The sequence below is a fragment of the Gossypium arboreum genome, chromosome 10, assembly GCF_025698485.1.
Source record: "Gossypium arboreum isolate Shixiya-1 chromosome 10, ASM2569848v2, whole genome shotgun sequence".
Classification (NCBI taxonomy): Eukaryota; Viridiplantae; Streptophyta; class Magnoliopsida; order Malvales; family Malvaceae; genus Gossypium; species Gossypium arboreum.
In genome coordinates this window covers 14212862-14233841 of record NC_069079.1, presented here as the reverse complement: position 1 = coordinate 14233841, position 20980 = coordinate 14212862, and the positions used below count along the sequence as shown (strand labels likewise).

The following is a 20980-nucleotide window of genomic DNA, read 5'->3' as shown; positions in this document are numbered from 1 at the left end:
CACAAAATGTCCCATAGAGGTCAAATTATTAAATGGGGGCTCATTTAACCCACATGAACTGGTTTGACTCGTGGAACCCATAGAGAAGCCCATCTACGTGAAGCCTTGTTGGCCCAATAAACACTCTAGTAAAACTAGAGTTACTGTGGTAAATAGTGTTAATCCTAAAGGGATAAGATTGTATAGAGTTTAAATCCCTTAGGTCTCTCAATTGTAGATAAGCTCTAATCTCGATCGTTGATGTAACTTAATATGTACTGTTGGTTTTAGGAGAGCTCAACTATAAATAAAGACATTCCCTCTCATTTGTAGTCACTCAATTATAATCCTTCATAGTAATTGAATACTATTGAGGGCATTTACTCAAACACTTGGTGTTATTTTTCTGTGGCATTTTTTTTTCGTTCATAGCTTCTTTCATCTTTCGAGTTTGTTTCCGCTTTGCTTCAGTGCCTTTGAGAATTTCTGCAAGAATTTTCTTTTTTTCGAGAGTAGACTGACTTAGGTAGGATTTAAACCCAAAAAATTGCCTAAGGTTGTGCGGTTAGTCAGATTAAAGATCTATCCCTGTAACATTACGGGTTGGATTGATTTTAGGTCAGATTAATTCAAAATTTAAAAATTTAGAGCTATTTTAGTTCAAATCAATTTCGAGTTTCGTTCATTCTAGATTTGGGTCTATTTCAGATTTGGTTTAATTGTTTTTGAGACTTGATTTTTTTTGAGTCAAGTCATTATTCAATTAATTTGAATTGAAATAATTTCGATGATTTTATTAATTATGATAATAAAATGACTAACTTTTAATTTCCATAACATAAAATAGAAGTATGAAATTCAAAATTATACCACAACCATCCCAAATTAAAAAAAGAAGAAGCTAAAATTCAAGAAAAAAAGAGGTGTTGCTTGGCATTTTGGCTTCACGTATTTTTACATTAAAATATTATTTTTATAGCTAGTGTCACCCAACACATTAGTGATACTCAATTTTACTGTAAAAAAAAAACATATCATTCTCGTAAATAATCTACAACATACCCCATTTTAGTTATATTTTTTGTATTAAATTTATTTTCATAATTCTTTTTCGTAAAAACCCTTAATTTTGTAATAAATTTATTTTGGTTAGTTTGGGTTCTCTTTTAGGTAAAAACAATGCCCAATGAAAGTGTCTTTTACATTTAACACTTTTACACGTTGCTTTTACAAAGTTGATGTAACTTTTTTTACAATTAAAAATAAATATATAATCAAAGTTCTTTTTTGGGTTTTTTACTCAAATAATATAAAATAATAAAATAAATATTGAAATACGATAAGGACCCTAATATTTACCAATTTAGGCAAACTCAACAGTGTAAAATCGGTGCCGCTTGACCAATCGGCGACACTCCTCTCCCTTACCACCAATGATTGAAGCAATAATCACATTTGAAAAAAATAAATTCGGGTGCCGCTTGAGCAACCGACGGCACCAGTATTTCAGACCCAGAAATACACTAAAAGTTACACAAAAAATAGAACGAAAAAATATTATTTTTTATTGATGTTGTTGTTGTGTTACGCGACACCCCGATATTTTATAATAATTTTTTTGTAAAATTAAAAATTAATAATTAAACACCCATTTGAACCTGAACCCTTGACTAAGGAGTCACATCGGTGGCAGGCTGATACCGCTCGGGTTCCAATACTCGATATAAAAAGTTAATATTATTTTTATTATTATAAAAGGGGGTTGGTTTGGTCCCCTCACACATCTAAAGAAAAAAAAATTGGAAGTTGTTGCTCAAGGTCCCCCCTAAAGGTATGTTTTAAATTTTTTTCCAACCTTTAACCCACGAACAACTCTTCCGGTTTAGGATCTACTAACATCAGGTGAGTAGGTATTATGTCTGGGTACTCGGGGAACTCCGAAGCATGGATCGCATCGGGATCGACGATTGACATATAGGCCTCGGGATTATAGCGTATAACGATGCCACAACTCGGGTTTTCGATCGTAGGGGAGTGATCATTTCCATCATTCGGTCCTTCATCGTTAATATCATCTACGATATTGTCTAAATCGGGGTCACTAAAACCTTTACCTTTGTAATCAGAACAACTATTATTATCGGATCCTGTAACACCCTTAACTCGAATTCATTGTCGAAACAAGGTTACAGAGCATTATCGGAGTTTACAGGTCAAATAAACAGATATTTCATATAAAATAACATTCATATCGAAAACCAATCAAAAACAAATATATTGTCACTTATGCGAGCCCTCGAGGCCCAAAATACACTTTAGAAATAAGTCAAGACTAAATCGGATACTCAAAGAATTTTTCGAAAAACATTAAAATTTTTCAAAGGTGCAGGGGACACACGCCCGTGTGGCCAAGCCGTGTGGGTATTCGAAATAAGGGCACACGGCCGTGTCCCAACCCGTGTCCATACTCGTGTAACTCTCTGACTTGGGTCATATGGCCAAGCCACACGCCCGTGTGCTAGGCTGTGTAAGCATTCTGTTTTGGGCAAATTAAAGATACAAGGGGAAACACGGCTGTGTCACCTGGCCATGTGTCACACATGGCTAAGACACACACCTGTGTCTCTGCCCGTGTGGACAAAAAGAGACCATTTTCCTAGCCATGTTTCTCATCCAATTTGTCATCAACCTAAATTAACATTTTAGATATCAACAAGTCATAACAAGGCAATCAAATCAAGCCAAAATCAATACTTAAACATGTAATACTATCACATACCAACAATATGCCCTTAGGCTCTTTAAATGACAACATAACTCATTTCAATCTAATAACCAAATTCACCTACATAATCATCTACATATATGTATAATTTACCTAATATACCTATTCAACCCAATCATCAATACCTATAAGATTTGCATCATTCAATTATTTCAAACACACATCAAATATAATAGGGTCATTTACATACACATCAAAATTTATCCATCAAAAGCCAATTAAATGGCTAGTTCCAACAAAACATTTATATGCCATCATTGGCCAAATTAACCTATACATGTCATTATAACCAAAATTAATTTACTAATTATACCGAAAAGGCTGTTAGATAGTGTAAAGTTGCTCCGACCAGCTTCCAACCAAAATGAGCTTCCGAAGTACTATAAAACTTGGAAAATAACACAGAGTAAGCATTTAAGCTTAGTAAATTCATATAACAAAGAAATTAACTTACCATTTAATCACATTTAAGGTAAATATGCTAATATAACCAAACTAATTTGGCCAAAAGCCTAAACACATATCCTCAACATGTTAGCCATGTAACACTTTCCATAACCAATAAACATGGTTGTACATAATCACTAGGTAAGATTCACATACATGTATCATCCATATCATATTTCAACATATCATGTAATATCATTTTCCATGTAACTTAAATATATACTTGTAATTGTTCATTTCGAACTCATATTGTTTCATATCAGAACTTTGCCCGTTGAACCATTTAAAACATCGTTGGATACACAGGTAGTACACACGATTCTGTAATCCGTCAATTCATATACATATGTGCTCATACGAGCATGTTAACGGAAAGCTCTTTCGAGCCATTTAACGAGAAGCTCATGCAAGCTAAATAACGGGAAGCTCATGTGAGCTGTATGTTAGGAAGCTCATAAGAGGTAAATAACGGGAAGATCGTGAGAGCTATGGTGTTTCCGCAACACATGTAGGATCACAACCAAATTAGGAACCCTAATGACATGTCATTTGTATCCTTCGAATTTCTAAGGTTCAAACGAGACTTGGTACTTGTCGGATGTGTGATCAATAATTATACATGGAAATTATACAAACCACACACTATAATATTCAATCCAAAACAAATAAATGTACAATTTAGTTACACGAACTTACCTCAGTAAGGTTTCGTAGATACGAAGGCTACTAATCCAATATTTTTTCTTTGCCTCGATCTAACTCCGTATTAGGTCTATCTGGATCTATACGAATGAATTTAACTCAATTTAATATAATTCTTATTCAATTCAATCCAACACACATCTTTTGGCAAAACTTCTAATTTGCCCATATACTTTTAACTAATTACGATTTTGTCCCTAGTCTCGAAAAATGAAATTCATATAATTTAATCTTTATTTCAAGCCTAGCTGATTTTCATATATATCAGTAGCAATCCATGAATTTCATAAAATTTAGAATTTTTCATGAATTTATAATCTTTTCAATTTAGTCCCTAAATCATAATTTCATCAGAATTCTCTTTACAAAAGTTGTTTATCTAACAACAACCTTTCATTTTCTACCATAAAACTTTAAAATTCAACTATAATCATCCATGGAAAAACTCTAATACTTTAATATTTTTGCAAATTAATCCCCGAGATAGCTAGATTAAGCTATTACGATCTCGGAAATATAAAAATCATTAAAAACGGAACAAGAATATATACCTAATTAAGCCAAATAAGTTTGCTAAAACTCAGCTTCCATGGCTAGGGTTTCTATGTTTTTATTTTAGAAAGGATGATGAAAATGATATTAATTTAATTATTTATTTCATTTATCATCATTATTTTATCATCTTTCCAAAATTAAACTTAATATTTTCTTCAATTTCCAATGATAAATAATCATCCTTATCTACTAACTCCTCTAAATGGTCTATTTGCCATATAATGACCTCAAATTTTAAATTCCATAGCTTTTTGATACCTTTAGCTATTAGAATTTAACTTTTGCACTTTATGCAATTTAGTCCTTTTTATCAAGTTAGGCATGCAAACGGTAAAATTTCTTAACGAATTTTTCATACGATATTTCTATCATACTATAGACCATAAAATGATATCAGAATAAATTTTTTTTCGACTTCGGATTTGTGGTCCTGAAACCACTATTCCAAATTCACTAAAAATGGGCTGTTACAGATCCATCTTCACCAAGCTCATCGGTTTCAATAACATCTGGATGTATCTGTAATCCACGACCGTACTGATATGAACATCCAACATTGAGATCGATGTCAAAACCGCGCACAGACGACCTCCTATCGACGGACACTCTGGGAACCTCTATACGCAAGTTTTCAACTCCATATTGTTGACTTAACTGAGTTACATTTTCAACGATCTCTGCATTTGCTAACTCAACAAATAACTTAATTGGTTTAGTGTTCACCCTCCCCGGCGGGCAATACAATGTGACCATTGTCTCGACACTGTCATCATCTAAAAGTTCCATCTCGGTAAATTTGATAAGATTTGACGAAACTTAAAATTTGTAGAATAGTTTCGTCTTCCTCCTTCCACAACGTCGAGAAATTTTTTCACTGGCCTTCTCTTTCATATCACCGATGGACATATTCCTATTAAATCTCATTCTTATTTTCTGGCGAGTTTCAAAAATATAACCAACGGCTGTTTCTAAAATGATATCATCGAAATGAATGGCTGCAAAAAAATAATTCTTCATTTTTTTTTGAAAATGCAAAAATGCAACCAAACATCTTAGTACTAATCTTAACACTAAATACACTTTTAACACAAATAAACTACTACTAAAAAAATAACTAATTATACTAATAAAAAATAACCAACTAAATATACTAACCTTTTCTTTCTTCTTATTTTTGGTGGAGGGTGACCTTCAACTCTGTTTGTTTGAAAAAATAAATTCATTTCGGTACCTGTTAGGGGTTAGGGGACAAACCAACCCCTTTTTATAATATTCATAATATTATTTTTTATTATATATATTTTTAAATAGAAAGTGAAAAAATTGATATATAAAATAATTGGTATTGGAACCCGAACCCGTCAGTCACGGGTCCGAGTTCCAATGGGTGTTTAATTTTTTTTTACTTTTACAAAAAAAATAAAATTTATTATAAAATATTTTGGTGCAGCCTAACACATTGGCGGCACCAATAAAAAATAATATTTTTTATTTTATTTATGGGTATTTTTGGTGTATTTTTGGGTCTGGAATACTGGTGCCACCGTTTGCTCAGTCGCACCCAAAAAAATTGTTATTTTTTCAAATGTGATGATTGCTTCAATCATCAGCGGCAGGGAGAGGAGTGCCGCCGATTGGACAAGCGACACTGACTTTACACTGTTGAGTTTGCTCGAATTGATAAATATTAGGACCCTTATCCTATTTCAGTATTTATTTTATTATTTTATATTATTTGGTAAAAAACTTTCTTTTTCATTATATGAAATATATATTATTTTGATTTTATAGTAATTAATAAATATATAAAATTTATCATTATGAAATTGATATTAATCAAAAATAATTTTATTATTAAATACTTTTATACAAATAATATTTTTACAAAACTTTAATACAAATAAAATACAAATATAATTTATGATTTTTTATAAAATTCCAATAATTTATTATTAAAATTATTATTAATATAAATCCACTATTTCATCTTATAAATCATATTAACAAATAATTTAAAATTTTTAAAAAATAAAAATTCTGAAATTTTAAAAATTCAATTTGTTCCTGTACTATACACAAATTCTTAGATTGATACCTCAAATATTTTTTTTTAGTTATTTTGATCCCTATACTTTCCTTACGTTTACCTTGTTATCCCCCATCTATAGTTTCCCTTAAAAAAAAACCTTTGCGAATTAAACGCCGCCGCGTGCCAAAAAACTAAAATTCCTTACAATTTCTAAAAACTAAAAAAAAATCATAAACTTCTAAAAATGTCTTAAAAAAAATCTAAAACAAAGCCAAAAAAGAAGGAGATTTTTTATTTTTTGGAATTAAAAAATAACCTAAAGAGGAAGACATTCAGGATCATCCCATCAAAACTAAAAATGAAAAAAATTATTATTGAATTATTGAAAACTGGATGGGTATACAAAAATTGCAGCGTTGAAGTTGAGAAAAGGATAAGAAGATAATGCTAATATCCGCTCATACATACATACATACATACATACACATACACTTGCTGCTCTGTTTTAATAAATTGGGATGTTGAATGCTGCTGCTGCTTTCAGAAATCGAGGTTGAATGTCCTCTATATTTCTGTATTGCACAGGTTTAACTGAAAAAGTTATAACAAATGATGTAAAATTAATTATGTAATCAACTCCCATACTAAATATCAGAAATTCAGAATCTACGAACCTAAAACTTGTTCCATTTGTTACTTTTATGGTTAACACAATGAAAAAACATAGCACACGGCTTTAAATGAGAGAGCCCACGCACAGCGCATGGCACCCCAATTCAAGGATAAATTCCACATTGTAGTTTAAATGGTGCGCAGGGTTGTTGGGCGACTCATAACTGCGTTCTTTCATTTCCGTTGACGTAACCTTTTCCTCCTTTTAAGTAGACCTTTGGCCAAACCCCAAAAACATGGCGCCTCAACGTACCAAGCCCTCCCTCCCTTTGAAGACTAGGGTCTTCATCTCCGTTATCTCCGCCGTCACTGACGCCTCCTGCCGCTCCGATGGCTCTGTCAACCGCCGTCTCCTCCGCTTACTCGACTACCAAGCCCCTCCTAATCCCAAGCCTATTAACTCCGTCTCTTCTTCTGACACCACCGTCGATGCTTCCCGCAATCTATGGTTTCGCCTCTACTCTCCTTCCCTCCCTTCCGATCTACTCCTTCCCGTCGTCGTTTTCTTCCATGGCGGCGGATTCACCTTCCTCAGCCCTGCATCCCAGGCGTACGACGCCGTTTGTCGTAGGTTCGCCCGTAAGTTTCCTGCTTTCGTTGTCTCCGTCAATTACCGTCTAGCTCCCGAACATATCTACCCATCTCAATACGACGACGGATTCGACGTTCTTAAGTTTTTAAACTACAACTTCGCCACAGTCTTACCGGAAAACGCTGACTTATCACGGTGTTTCCTAGCCGGAGATAGCGCAGGCGGAAACATCGCTCACCACGTAGCAGTCCGGGCTTGCGGAGCTGGGTTTGAAACATTGAAGGTGATAGGACTCGTTTGCATTCAACCATTCTTCGGCGGAGAGGAAAGAACAGCGGCGGAAGAAGAGCTAGCGAATGCATTCCTGGTGTCAGTTCCGAGAGCCGATTTTTGCTGGAAGTCATTCTTGCCCCAAGGTTCAAACCGTGATCACAAAGCAGTGAATGTAAGCGGACCGAACGCTGATGATATATACGGGGTGGATTTTCCGGCGACGATGGTGGTGGTGGGTGGATTTGACCCGTTGAAAGATTGGCAAAAGAGGTACTATGAATGGTTAAAAGCATGCGGGAAAGAAGCAACATTGATGGAATTTCCAACCATGATTCACGCCTTCTACATATTCCCAGAATTGCAAGAATCTGGCCAGTTAATATTGCAGATCAAAGATTTCATGAACAACTGTTGTAGTAAACCCCAACTCCCACAACAAAATTGACCATTCCGGAAGGTATTAGTATCCGTATATTAAAAAAAAAAGAAAGTGTGACTTGAGAGGTGAAAATAATATTTCTTATTAGGCTGTCTAGTTATCTGAATTTGCAGGCACTAAGATATTCTTAGCAACCTTCATTTCCCAAATCTACTTTGTAATTTTTTTTCCGCGGTTTGTTTTGCCTTTTATTTGGTTGAATGGAAGATTTTGATAGAATTTGGTGAAATTTCTAATATTTTATTTGTTCATAAATTAATTTCAGTTGAACAACTCTCAATTGACACAAAAAAATTAGATTTGATTAATGTTCCATTTTCATCGTACTTACTTTTATTCATCCATCACTTATCTTACCATTCAAACAAAACTAAATTTGCCTGCTTTTGTTAATCATGCAGTTCTGAAATAAAAGAAATAAATCACTATGAAAAATTAAGCATTAAAAATGGGTGAAAATATTATATAAAACCAAACCAATCAATTATTAATATAAATTTATGATATTCTACACGTGAAAATTAATTAATACCAAATACAACATGAATTTAAATTTTAATATAAATTGAGACCAGCATTGCATACAAATGCAATGTCAATATATATATATATATATATATATATATATATATATATTATTTATTTGAGTAAATTACATATAAAATCACTCAATTATTAATAAGTTTACACTTTGGTCATTTAATTTCAAAAAATTACAAGATAATCATTAGTTGTTAAGTTACTAATATATGTTTGATGTGGCCATTAATTCACTAATCATTTAAATTAAATTACATTTAAGCTCACTCAACTATTAATAAGTTTAAACTCTAGCCACTTACTTTTTTTTTTAAATACAAGATAGCCATTGAATTATTAAAATGTTTTAGGGTTCTATGGACCTCCTTCACATTTGTATTTAGTAATCTCGCCATCTTTTAGCCTCCTCCTCCGACAAAAAACACACACTAAACTAGAGCTTTTTCTCTTCTCTTTCAACTTTACATTTTAATTTTCTTTGAAATGGTTTGAAACTTTATTAAATTTAAATCCACGACTCTAATAAAGAAGCTCTCCGATCTCCATCCACTGTAGTTGGATGGCAATTTGGCTCTAATATGTTTGCTAATATAAGTCCTGTTCGGGACTTGTTGAAATAAGAGACTGTTATTATTATTATTTGCTTTACCTGTAGTGATATTTAATTATTGTTTCAATGTAAGAGTTGTGCGAAAGACTTAATTATAAATTATCTTAAATTATAGTTTTGGTTTAAATAAAAATAGTAAATGAATTAAGAGTGAAGGTTTCTAAATTAATTGAGTTAAAAGTGATTACTGATATAATATAAACTAAAAAAAAAAAAAAAAAAAGAGTATATAAACGATATGATGTGAGTGTTTATTACTATCATTTAATAAAACAAACGTTCCAACTGGCATGATGGGTGAGTGAGGAGCTAATTGGTGAGAAGGTAACCAAGTTGCGATTGAGAAGCAACGCTCCCATAAATGAAAAGAAAAAGGATAAAGGGCAGAGTGAATTGAAGGGGAAATACACTCAGCTAAACCACTTCACATATGTAAACATTGCTGTATGTCATCAAAATTGCGTGACTTTTGAATATTATCATTTTCAATATGGATTAAATATATTGATTAAATATTAATATTTAAATTTATTATTATGTTTTTGAAATATTTATATTTTTTATTGTTATATATTTTAAAATTTTATATATTATTATTTTTGTCTAATAGTTTTATTTTTATATACTTTTAAAAAATTCCTTATATTTTTTGAAAATGTTTAGGTATTGTTATATATTTCTTTGATTTTTTAGAATTCGGATCAAATTGAGATCATTTGTAAGTTTTAAGGATTGATTTTTAAAAAAATTATGACTAAGTTGATATAATATGTAAAAATTAAGGACTAAATTTATTATTATACCGATCGTTTTAATTATCATATTAACTTACTGTTTATAATTTTAATAAGAGTGATCAAAATGACTAAACTTGTAACATAAGTGTAAACTTTTATTTAAGTAGCTAAAAAATTATAATTGAGTGGAAGATTCCAATTAAAAAATATTACTCAAAATGGCATGTTTCCATCACCCTATAAAAGATATTATTATTTTTATTTAACAGGGACAACTTACTAAAGGATGGATAAAAACCGCAAAGGTGGTTGAGATTTTTTTTTAGGCATAATGATTGCTCTTTATTATTTTGAGGTTTATTTAAAAGTATGAAAATTTTAATATTTATTAATTTACATATTTATGTTTATAATTTTATTTATATATTTTATCTATTAATTAAGATAATTTTTTAAAAATATTTCAAATGATTGGTAATTAATATGTTTTAAAATAAAAATCATAATATTATAATCATTGTAAAAATAACATAAATTCTAAAATAATATTGTCACATCAAACAAGAAAAGAAGAATTTATAATTCATTCAACAAAACTGTCAAGCCATTGACTCCTTGTTGCATAAGTTGATTTTTCCTACATATATATTAGTTTATAGTGTAAAAAACAATTTATTATTTTGTGTATTAATTTATTTTTGGAATGTTATTTTCATTTTTATTTTATAATTAATGTTTGAGGTTTGAGATTGTCCTTTTAGTAATATGTCTTTAAAATTGAATATGCATATCCTTTTAGAATGTGATGTATCTTATTCTTACACCCAAATATAAAGACATTTTAAAAGGATATAGAAATCATCTTTGTCATTATCATTTAATTTGTAAATTTTACTCGCTATGGAAGGATTTTATTCCAGTAATAAATTCTATTGGATTTTAAAGTCAAATAGAGGAAAAATTAGGGAAAATTTGATTTTTTTTTTATAAAGTAGGTCGTTTTTTCTCATATTTAAGAAAATAGGTCAAATTTGAAGAGAGGAACAAAGAACACAAAGCATTTTCAGTTGACATGTCAGAAAACATTTTTTTACAAAACGCGTTTTCTTTTATCACATCAACTCCTTAGTCAAATGATTAAATATTAGTGGTTTTATCCTAAGTCCCAAATTTAATTTCTCTCCTACTCGCATCTATATTATTTATTTTATGTTGTTTTCATTTTTTTAATTTTTTTAATTAATAAATATATTGTGTTCAAGTGTTTAATCAAAAACTCTTTTATTTATATAAATAAAATAATAAATATGTAACTATATAATAAAAATATATGTTTTATATATATCATTATGTTAAAAATATTTTTATTTATAATTATTTTATTTATATAAATAAAATAATAAATATGTAATTATATAATGAAATTATATATATTTTATATTTACCATTATGTTAAATATATTTTATTTTTAACTAATTTGTTTGATATTTTTCCTTTATATCTAAGTTTTATATATTAAATATTTTTTTCACCTGGTTATGGTAATTTTAGTATTATAAAATTAAAATTAATTATTATTATATATAAATAAAAAGTATTAATTATAAATATTTTTAACATAGTAATATATATAAAATATGTTTTCTTATTATATAATTACATATTTATTATTTTATTTATATAAATAAAAGAGTTATTAATTAAAAGATGAATAAAAAACTTGAAAATAAATATTTATTAATTAAAAAATAAAAAATTAAAACAACGTGAAATAAAAATACAAATATAAGTAAGAAAAAATTGAACCCAAGAATCAAGAATAAAACCACTAACATTTAATCATTTAACTAAAAACTAACAGGTTAATAGAAAACACATTTTATAAACAAAGTTTTCTGTTTCTCTCCAAAATTTATCTGTTTCTCTAAATTTGGAAAAAAAAACTGACCTAGCATATTTAAACGGGGTTTCATGACTCAATAGAACAGTAATTGTTAGTTATAGTTGTATGACAGAACAAAATAAAGTAAATTATTTTAAAATTGTAGAAAATATATTTTTAATGAATATGTTTATTTAAAATAAAATAAAAAATCTTAAATAAAATTGGTGTTTGTATTTATTATAAATAGATTAATGGGCAAAACGACCTTAGAATAAGAAAAATGGAACTTAATTAACACAAACCTTGTAACTATCCTCTATCAATCTCTAAGACGTCCAGTATGAATATTTCTTTACCTAATATCATAATAGATAATAAATGTTGCATGACTACCTTTTTTTTTTTGTTGTGCAAATGTAATTAAATAAAATTAAAAAAGTATTGATTGTAGTTATGTTATTTCTAAAATTTGAAAATTATTTATTTCCTAATTTTAATTTTAATTCTATGAATTTTATAGGCTTATGGTAAAAAAATTCTTTAATAAAAAAAAAATCAATTGAGCTCTTAAAAAAATTATACCCTATTGAGTCATTAATGACTAAAAAAACAATCTAGGCCCTTTCGTTTATAGAAACCGTTAGTTGACCGGTTTAACCGTTAAAAGTGCCGACATGTTTGATAGCAACCACCAAGAGAGAACACGTGACATGCCACATGGAATGATGCTTGACATGACAAGTAATATCAACAATTTTAAAAATAATTATAACTTTTTGAAAAATATATATATTTTAATTTATAAAAAATATTTAGAAAATAATTAATAAAATTATATTTGGAATGAATCGGACATATGGTTATACAAGATCATTTGAACCTAAATAACCATTTGCCCATATTTATTCTAGATGAGTACAAAACTATAAAAATTTAGAAATTATTTTAAAAATATTAAAATCTGGAAAAAATAATTTTAATATTTTTAATTTCTATTAATAATTTTTATATATATTTGATTTCTATAGATGGAATTTAGGGATGAACCACAATTAACCGCGATTCTTAATTTTTAGGGTAAACTACATCATTAGTCATTAAACTATGAATAAGTTTTTGTTTTGGTCACTTAACTAAAAAAGTTACAATCTGAACTATTCAAACGTTTTCATTTAAGTTATTGGACAAGAACTAAGATCATGAATTGGAATGTTGAAGACTTAGTTGACAATAGTTTTGGTTTAGCTTGTTTGTTATTATTATATTGAATTCACCTAGCTTAATTGTTGTTTAATAGTGATTGTAATAGATCTTCATTATTTTAGAATGTCTTAAAAACTCTTTATAATTGATTTTTGTTTAATAGTGATTATAATAGATCTTCATTTTTTTAGAATGTCTCAAAAACTCTTTATAATCGAGAGATATGTACTTGTGTTGTGGTTTTACAAGCTGAGTTCTCAATGGAAGAATTTAGTGGTGAGAGTACTTATCTTCAAAAGTATAAAAGTGAGGAAAATGTCACTAGGTGTGATATATTCAAGTTCACTAGTTGTAAATGTTTAAAGATAGTAAATACTTCTCACTAAATTCTGTAAATATAGAGAAATCAAACTGCGTAAAAAAATTTTATTATCTCCTAGTTATTTTGTGTTTTCAAAGTGTTTGGAGAAGTGTCAACTTGCACAGCCACTTTTGCTTATACTTATTACTTAACAACTGTTTTTAGGTCAACAATGCTTTAACTCATTTCTTGGTAAAATTTGTAGGGTTTTCTAGTCTCTTGTTTCTTGGATAGTAGTTCTTCCAAGTTGCACTTTTAAACTTTTGTACCAATATTTCTTGTTTATAAATGGCATGATCGTGCTCTCTTTCCCGTTACCTTGGCTTGAGTTGCCCTCTTGAGTTGGATGTGAGAGATTTTTAATGAATTTGTCGAAAGAATTCTGCAAAGTATCATCTGTTGAGCTCAATAAATAATACTTTCAATCAAAAAGTGTCCTATCAAACACTTGACAAGATGTTTTAGTGAATTTGCTGTCTCTTCAAACACTTGTAGAATCAAGTAACAATTCATAGATTTGTTTCGAAAAAGTAGACTGCCTCTCAAGTCTCAACAATAGATATTGGTACAATTTTACTATAAAAATGAATTTGATGGTTGTCTCTTAGACTTGAAAATACAAACAGCTAGGGGCGAAGCCAGGGGGCTAGCATGGGCCCCGACCCCCATAAAATGTAAAATTATTTTTTAGGACCTTAAATTTTTAAAAAAAATTTAAATTAGTAAATGTAAAATTACACTTTAACCTCCCTAAAATTATAAAAATTCGATTTAATTAGCTACAAATTATAAATATATAAACTATAAAAAATTAAAATTTCATCTGACCCCCCTAAAAAATTTTTCTAACTTCGCCCTTGCGTAAATCACATCAATATTTGGATACATCAATGATTTAGATTTGAAAGTTACATAATACTCCTAAACCATTAAAGAAAAACCCTCAATTTGATTACAAACCACCGACCGTATTTTAGAAAATATTTTAATTTCAAGTCATGGACTGAAATGGTCATTCTTTGAATGTGACTCCACCTTTGCTTCATTAATGTCTGCCCCACCAAGTCTCTTGTCCTTTTCTTCTCCCCATTCTTATTTCTTCTAACACTAGCGTGTGTCCTACACTTATATATTGTTTAGACTTTGAAATTTTGGATATACATATAAGGGAAATTGTACAATTAATCACGTCTTTTTATTTTTGGTCATTAAATTATAACATCTGTTATGACGTTGGTTTAGAGTCTGTTTCCATTCATAGCGACATCTTGTTGGTTTCATTTCAAACCCCTTTTGCTGGATAGGTATGGGAGCAATTGAGATTAGAGAAACACTACTCAAAATATTAATATATACGCAAGTATTTTATATTTAACCTTAACTCCAATCTATATAAAAATTACAAATATCATTAAATTATTTGAAAATTTTCATTTGAAGTCACTAAACTATTCAAAAGTTTTTATTTAAATCACTAGGCTATTAAGCTTCTTTTTTTAAACAAAATCCGACTAGTGAGCTCTAAGCAACGGTTCGACGATTAATATGGTGGATCAATACCCATTGACAAGCAAAAGTGCGTACATTGGATCCAATTTGATTTGACGATCAATGTCAAAGATAGAAGGATGAAGTTGTTTGGATTCTGGTACACAGATTCGTAACCTTTAAAGCTATTTCATGAAAAAGAATTGAATTGTAGAAGAGAAAGGTAAGGAGAGCTTCCAATTGGTGCAAACAGAGAAGGCCATATAACAGATATTTTGACAACCTAATGACTTAAATGAAAACTTTTGAATAGTTCAATGACCATTTTGTAACTTTTTGAAGTTGAGTGGCTAAAATGCAAACTAAATATTTAGTGACCTTGGGTGTAGCTTACTCTTTGATATACTATGCTAATACCATATATAAAACAACAATAATAGTGTGATCGGTTATTGTAACTGTGAAATTAATATTAATGGTTCGAACCTTAGAGATGACATTGTTAGGAGGGACAGCCACAAACCCTTAATATGGACCGTGAAACAAACATGAACGATACAAAAAAATTAATATTTTTATTTAAATCTAGTTATAATTAAAAAAAAAGATATTCATTCTTTTTAAATAGTAAAATGAGTTATTAAAGTTAACTAGTGTTCAATGACCCCCAATGTATTTGAATAAGAGATTTGAATATTTTTCAAATTGTGATTTTTTGTAAACACATAACTTTAAAGGCTTAAAGTATGATTTTATCCTTAAATTATACAATATATATTTTAATTTTTGGCATCTAAATTTTTTTGCTCTATGTAGCGACGTAAAAATTTTAGCTTAGCTCAGTCGCTAATTGTGGCGATTTATTAAGAAACTTGGAAATTGAAATTTGATTTTAAAATAAACCAGGAGTCGCCACCGATCTTTTTTAGGGTGTGATCGGACACCCATTAGATTCCTTTATTTAAAACAAAATGAAGGCTAAGTTTAGGTCCACGTCAAATTCTAGAGACAAATTAGGGTTCGGGAGTCGGTTACGCGCGAGGAAGGTATTAGCACCCTCGCGACGCCCAAAATTGGTATATTTTAAACACGTGTTGTCTTAATTTTCAAAAATGCAAGTTCAAAATAACATTGAATCGCGACACGATCAAAACACGAGAAATTTTAATTTTTTTGGTTTTTGAGAAGGACATACCGTTTTAACACGAGTCGATTGATGTTCATCCAACATAGCGATGAAATCGACGACTTAATATTAAATCGGTATGTTGCCTTGCTTATTGAAATTAATTAGAGAACAAGAATAAGATGTTTGAAACAATGTAAAGCAAATTAATAAATAAAAATAAGCAAAATGACAGATCTAGAAGCATATTGAAGCAAATATAAGTGTGACAATAATATTACAAACAATAAAGATACATGTAATATTAGAATAAAACATGAAATAGAAATAATGAATGTATACACATGATATTAAGAGTATGTATGTAAACTGATATATAATGTTTGAAGTATATACTTAAGATAGTAAAAATATAACTAGTAACGACAAAATATTTACATAATATATACATATATATATAATACAATATTAAAAAGGTATATATATATATATACGTATGATAAAATAAATATATTAATATTAATAATAAATATAATAGGGTAAAAATAAATATATAAATAATATATACGTAATATAGTACTAAGAATATATATATAGACATATACAATATAGTATTTAAAATATATACAAAAGATGGTATAAAAATATGTACATGGAAATGTATAAGAAATATATATAACTAGTAATATTAAAAATATATATATAACATATATAAAACATATACAATATATACATACATTAGAAATGATAATAATAATAATAAACTATTTTGTACACTACACAAATATGTACATATATATAGAGTAATGATGATGTTTAGGATATTCTATAATAGTATAAAGATACATAACTAATAATACTAATACATGTACATATATAAAAGTACGGTATTAAAAGCATTCATATAAGAGTATGAAAATACATACATATATATATATATAATATGGTGTTAGGATATTTACGTAATATATACATAACATAAAAATTAATAATGTTAAAAACAATTTATTAATAATATTATATAAATATATTATAATATAGGAAACTATGTACGTAATATATATATTAGAAATAGTAATGGTAACTATAGTAAATATATAATAATAATAAATAATAAAAGGAATAAAATAACAACAATAAAAATGATAATCATGAGAATAATATAAATAATATTAAAATAAATAAAATATCAAGGATAATATGAAAATAAACTTAAATAAAAAAAGGGACTAAAATTGAAACAAAAACGAAGTTTTGGGGCGATTTTAAAATAAAAAAAGAAAAAAAGGCTAATTTGAACACGCGTAAAATAGTGGGGGGCCAAAAAAGCAATTTTCCCAAGCCTTTAAAACACTGCGCTTGGCCAGGGACTAAATTGAAAATCGCGACAAAGTTTAGGGCCAATTTATAAATAAAAAATGACTTAATTGCAAAAGGGTGAAAAAGCGGAAGGACCGCGCGCATAAATAAACCATTAATAAAAAACACGCAGATCCTTGACGGGTTTGGATCGGGTCGGGTCGGGTAGGCTTAAAACGACGTCGTTTTGGGGTTAAATGGCAGCCCCCAAAACGACGTCGTTTTGGAGGGCTATATAAGGCCTAAAATAACCAAAAAAAACATTTGGAGAGAGGGAAAGAAAAAAAAGAAGAGAGAGGGAAGAGAGAAGGGAGAGAGAAGGGAGAGAGAAAGAAGGGGGGAAGGGGAATCCGGCCAGGGGGGGCCGGCCACCGGAGGCTCTCCGGCGCCGACGCCGGCCACCACGGAAAAGGTAATTTTTTTTTTAAAAACTTGTTTTATATTTTTTATATATTTTAGTATTTATGTGTGGAAAATAAGCTTAGAGAACGAAACTAAAAAAATAAAAAAGATTACCTTATGTTTAATAGTTTTTGATTTTTTGACAACTTGATCCTCTGATTTCAGTATCAGAGTCACTGCTTGTATATGTATTTTTACTATAACTTGGTTATTGACTCCTCTTGAATATATTTGAATGAATATCAAAAACGAAAAAAAGAAGCCAACCCCCTTTACAGAAATCCAAATCGGCTTTTATAGCCTTTACAATATTTTGTTTAATATTTGTTGTCTTGTCTCTTTTCTGGTCTTGCTGGGTATGGAGGTGCCAGGCATGCGGGGATGGTGTTGGCAGAAGCATGGGGCGTGGTAGCCGACATGGTGGTGACCAGAGATGGTGCTAGTGTTAGAGGAAAGTGGGTGGTGGCTAGGGTTTCTTGTTGTCTGTTTCTCTTCTTTTTTTTTTTCTTTTTTTTTATGTTGGGCTAGTTGAGTATTGGGCTGGTGGTATTTGGGCTAGGGGATTTGGTTTGTTGGTTTGGGTTTAATGGGTCTTGTGTATTGGGTAGGTGGGTCAAAATTGTAAATGGGGCAAAATTTGGGCTATAACACTCTAAATTGGGTAACATTTAAGGTGGGATCCGATGAGATTCATTTAAGATCAATGACTGTGGTTGCAAGATAGAAATGAGAATATTATAATCGTTAGTTTAGAACGCATTATTAAATGAAAAAAGTGTTTTGGGGACTTGAAACTAGTTAATTCGGTCAATGAAGAAAGAGAATATATATCTTATTTTTCAAACTTTTGTTTCCCTTAAAAAATTCCTAGTTATTAACAAAAGGTCCAGCATCAAGTTTGTTAAAATTTCCACAATGTGCTAGGAAGGATGTTCAGCAAGACATTTTCATTCTTAGAATTAATGGTTTGAAACATTATAATATTCTAAATGAAAAAAGAGAATGTGAAATAAATGGAAAAAGTAATTAGATATGAGAATTCATTTTCGATGTAATGAAAAACTAGAAGGATGAATGTTGCATATTATGCGAAAGATGTTGGATCCCACGAGGGTAAGTAAAGGGTCTTGGATGGCTAGTCAACAATGGTGTCCAATGATGAAATGAAGGCGAATTAGTGTGGTTGCCAACTATGAAGAAAAAGATGAAGCAACAATTACAACAGATGAAAGAAAGAAGTGAGAAATGCTCAAAATATTGTTTATTAAACGCACCATTTCATTTAAGTTTTAGCCAAATAGGATGTTGTAGTAGTTATCCAGACATTGGGCCCTTGATAAAAAGATATTGGTCAAGTTAGTTATTTTAGTTTAGGCAAACAATAAGAGTTAGGTTATTAATAAATTTTTGGCTTAAAAGGAAGATTTTAATGAAATGGTTTTGGAATTGATAAGGTTGAATATGACCTTATTAATTGTTATAGGTAATGGAATTTGAATTTTAGTTCCATTAAATGGGAATGAATCATGAAAACTCTAACCTCCCCAAAAGGTAGAATATAAAGAATAAAAAAGAAAGGCATGTTTAACATGAGTTTCATTCCAACAAGACATGAGTGTAAACTAAAATTTTCTATTACATTATTGCATTTCATACTTAGTTTAAAACAAAGAACAATAGATGAATGGACAAATATTTCGTCCAAGAGAGAAGAGTTGTCAAGGTATAGAAAGCGTCAATCGTTGTTGTGCATTCAAGTCAAGAAAAGGTTGGTTTTTTGTGGTTACTTAACTGGTCACCAAGTATTGTAATCAAGTAGTTTATTGGAAAAAGAACAAAGAAATGCAAAGGTTTAGAATCGATGAAGAGCAACCATCAAGACTACTTTCTTTGCCGGACGATATCCTATCCAATATTGGTTCTCGATGCGTTCAACCAGGTACGGATGCAATTGAAAGTCTACTATTGAGGTGGGTTTGTAAATCATTGTAGAGATTAAATGGATTTTATTATTTGTAGAAGTTTCATAGTTGAAATGCAAGTATGATTAAGATTTAAGTGTTTGGGGCATCATATGTAAAGAGTTAAGTTGTAATTAATAATAAGATTTTTATTTTTGAAGTGAAATAGTTAAGATTTATGTTTTTTTATTATATAGTTGGTTGGTTTATAGAAGCTTACTAAAATAACAGTAAAATGTAATTACCCTTTCAATTGTGGTGTTAGGGATAGATGAGTGTTTTTTTTTATTGGTTTGGCTTTGAAGTCAACAATATTTTTGTTTTGTTTACTTGTGATGTATTTTGGTAGTTAGCTAATTGGTTTCTATTTATGATTTCATTGAAATAGTTGTAGGTAGATGAGGCAAACAATGAACCAGGATAAAGAGTTGAGGGTAGTAAACTTGAACAACATATTTCATAATGTATGGGAAATTGAAAGGAGACTTTAGGTATGAGAATGCATTATGTGATTTGCTAACGCTGACAACATTCAAGTCCTAGTTATGCTGAGAACTTCAATATTTTTAAATCATGAAAAAGTGGTTGAGGGTGAATGTAACACCTCAAATTTTAAGGTTAGAAGTTTTTGGGTTTTGCAATTAGGGTCTGAGAGAAGGGTGTGCTTTTGTATTTAGTTGTGCGCTTAAGTGTCAGAATAGGTCTGCTAGTTTGGTGGTGGAGTGAGTGTCAGTGAACCTTTAGGTTTCAGGTTCAATTCCTTGTGTAAACTTTTTGGAGGAATATTTTTGTTCTGTTTTGTTTGTTTTGTTTTAATTTAGAATAAAATTATTTTATTTTTTTTGTTTTTCTCTGGGACGTTCTTTTCTTCTTCTCTATTATTTTTATTTTCTT

The 20980-nt window shown here is 29.7% G+C and overlaps 1 protein-coding gene across 1 annotated transcript; it reads left to right on the top strand.

The window, feature by feature from the left end:
- Nucleotides 1–7180: 7180 nt before the first annotated feature.
- On the top strand, nt 7181–8642 carry LOC108481663 (probable carboxylesterase 18). Its single transcript, XM_017784795.2, has one exon. It carries the CDS (start codon nt 7406–7408, stop codon nt 8417–8419), a length of 1014 nt encoding a protein of 337 aa, XP_017640284.1. The 5' UTR covers nt 7181–7405; the 3' UTR covers nt 8420–8642.
- Nucleotides 8643–20980: the final 12338 nt, after the last annotated feature.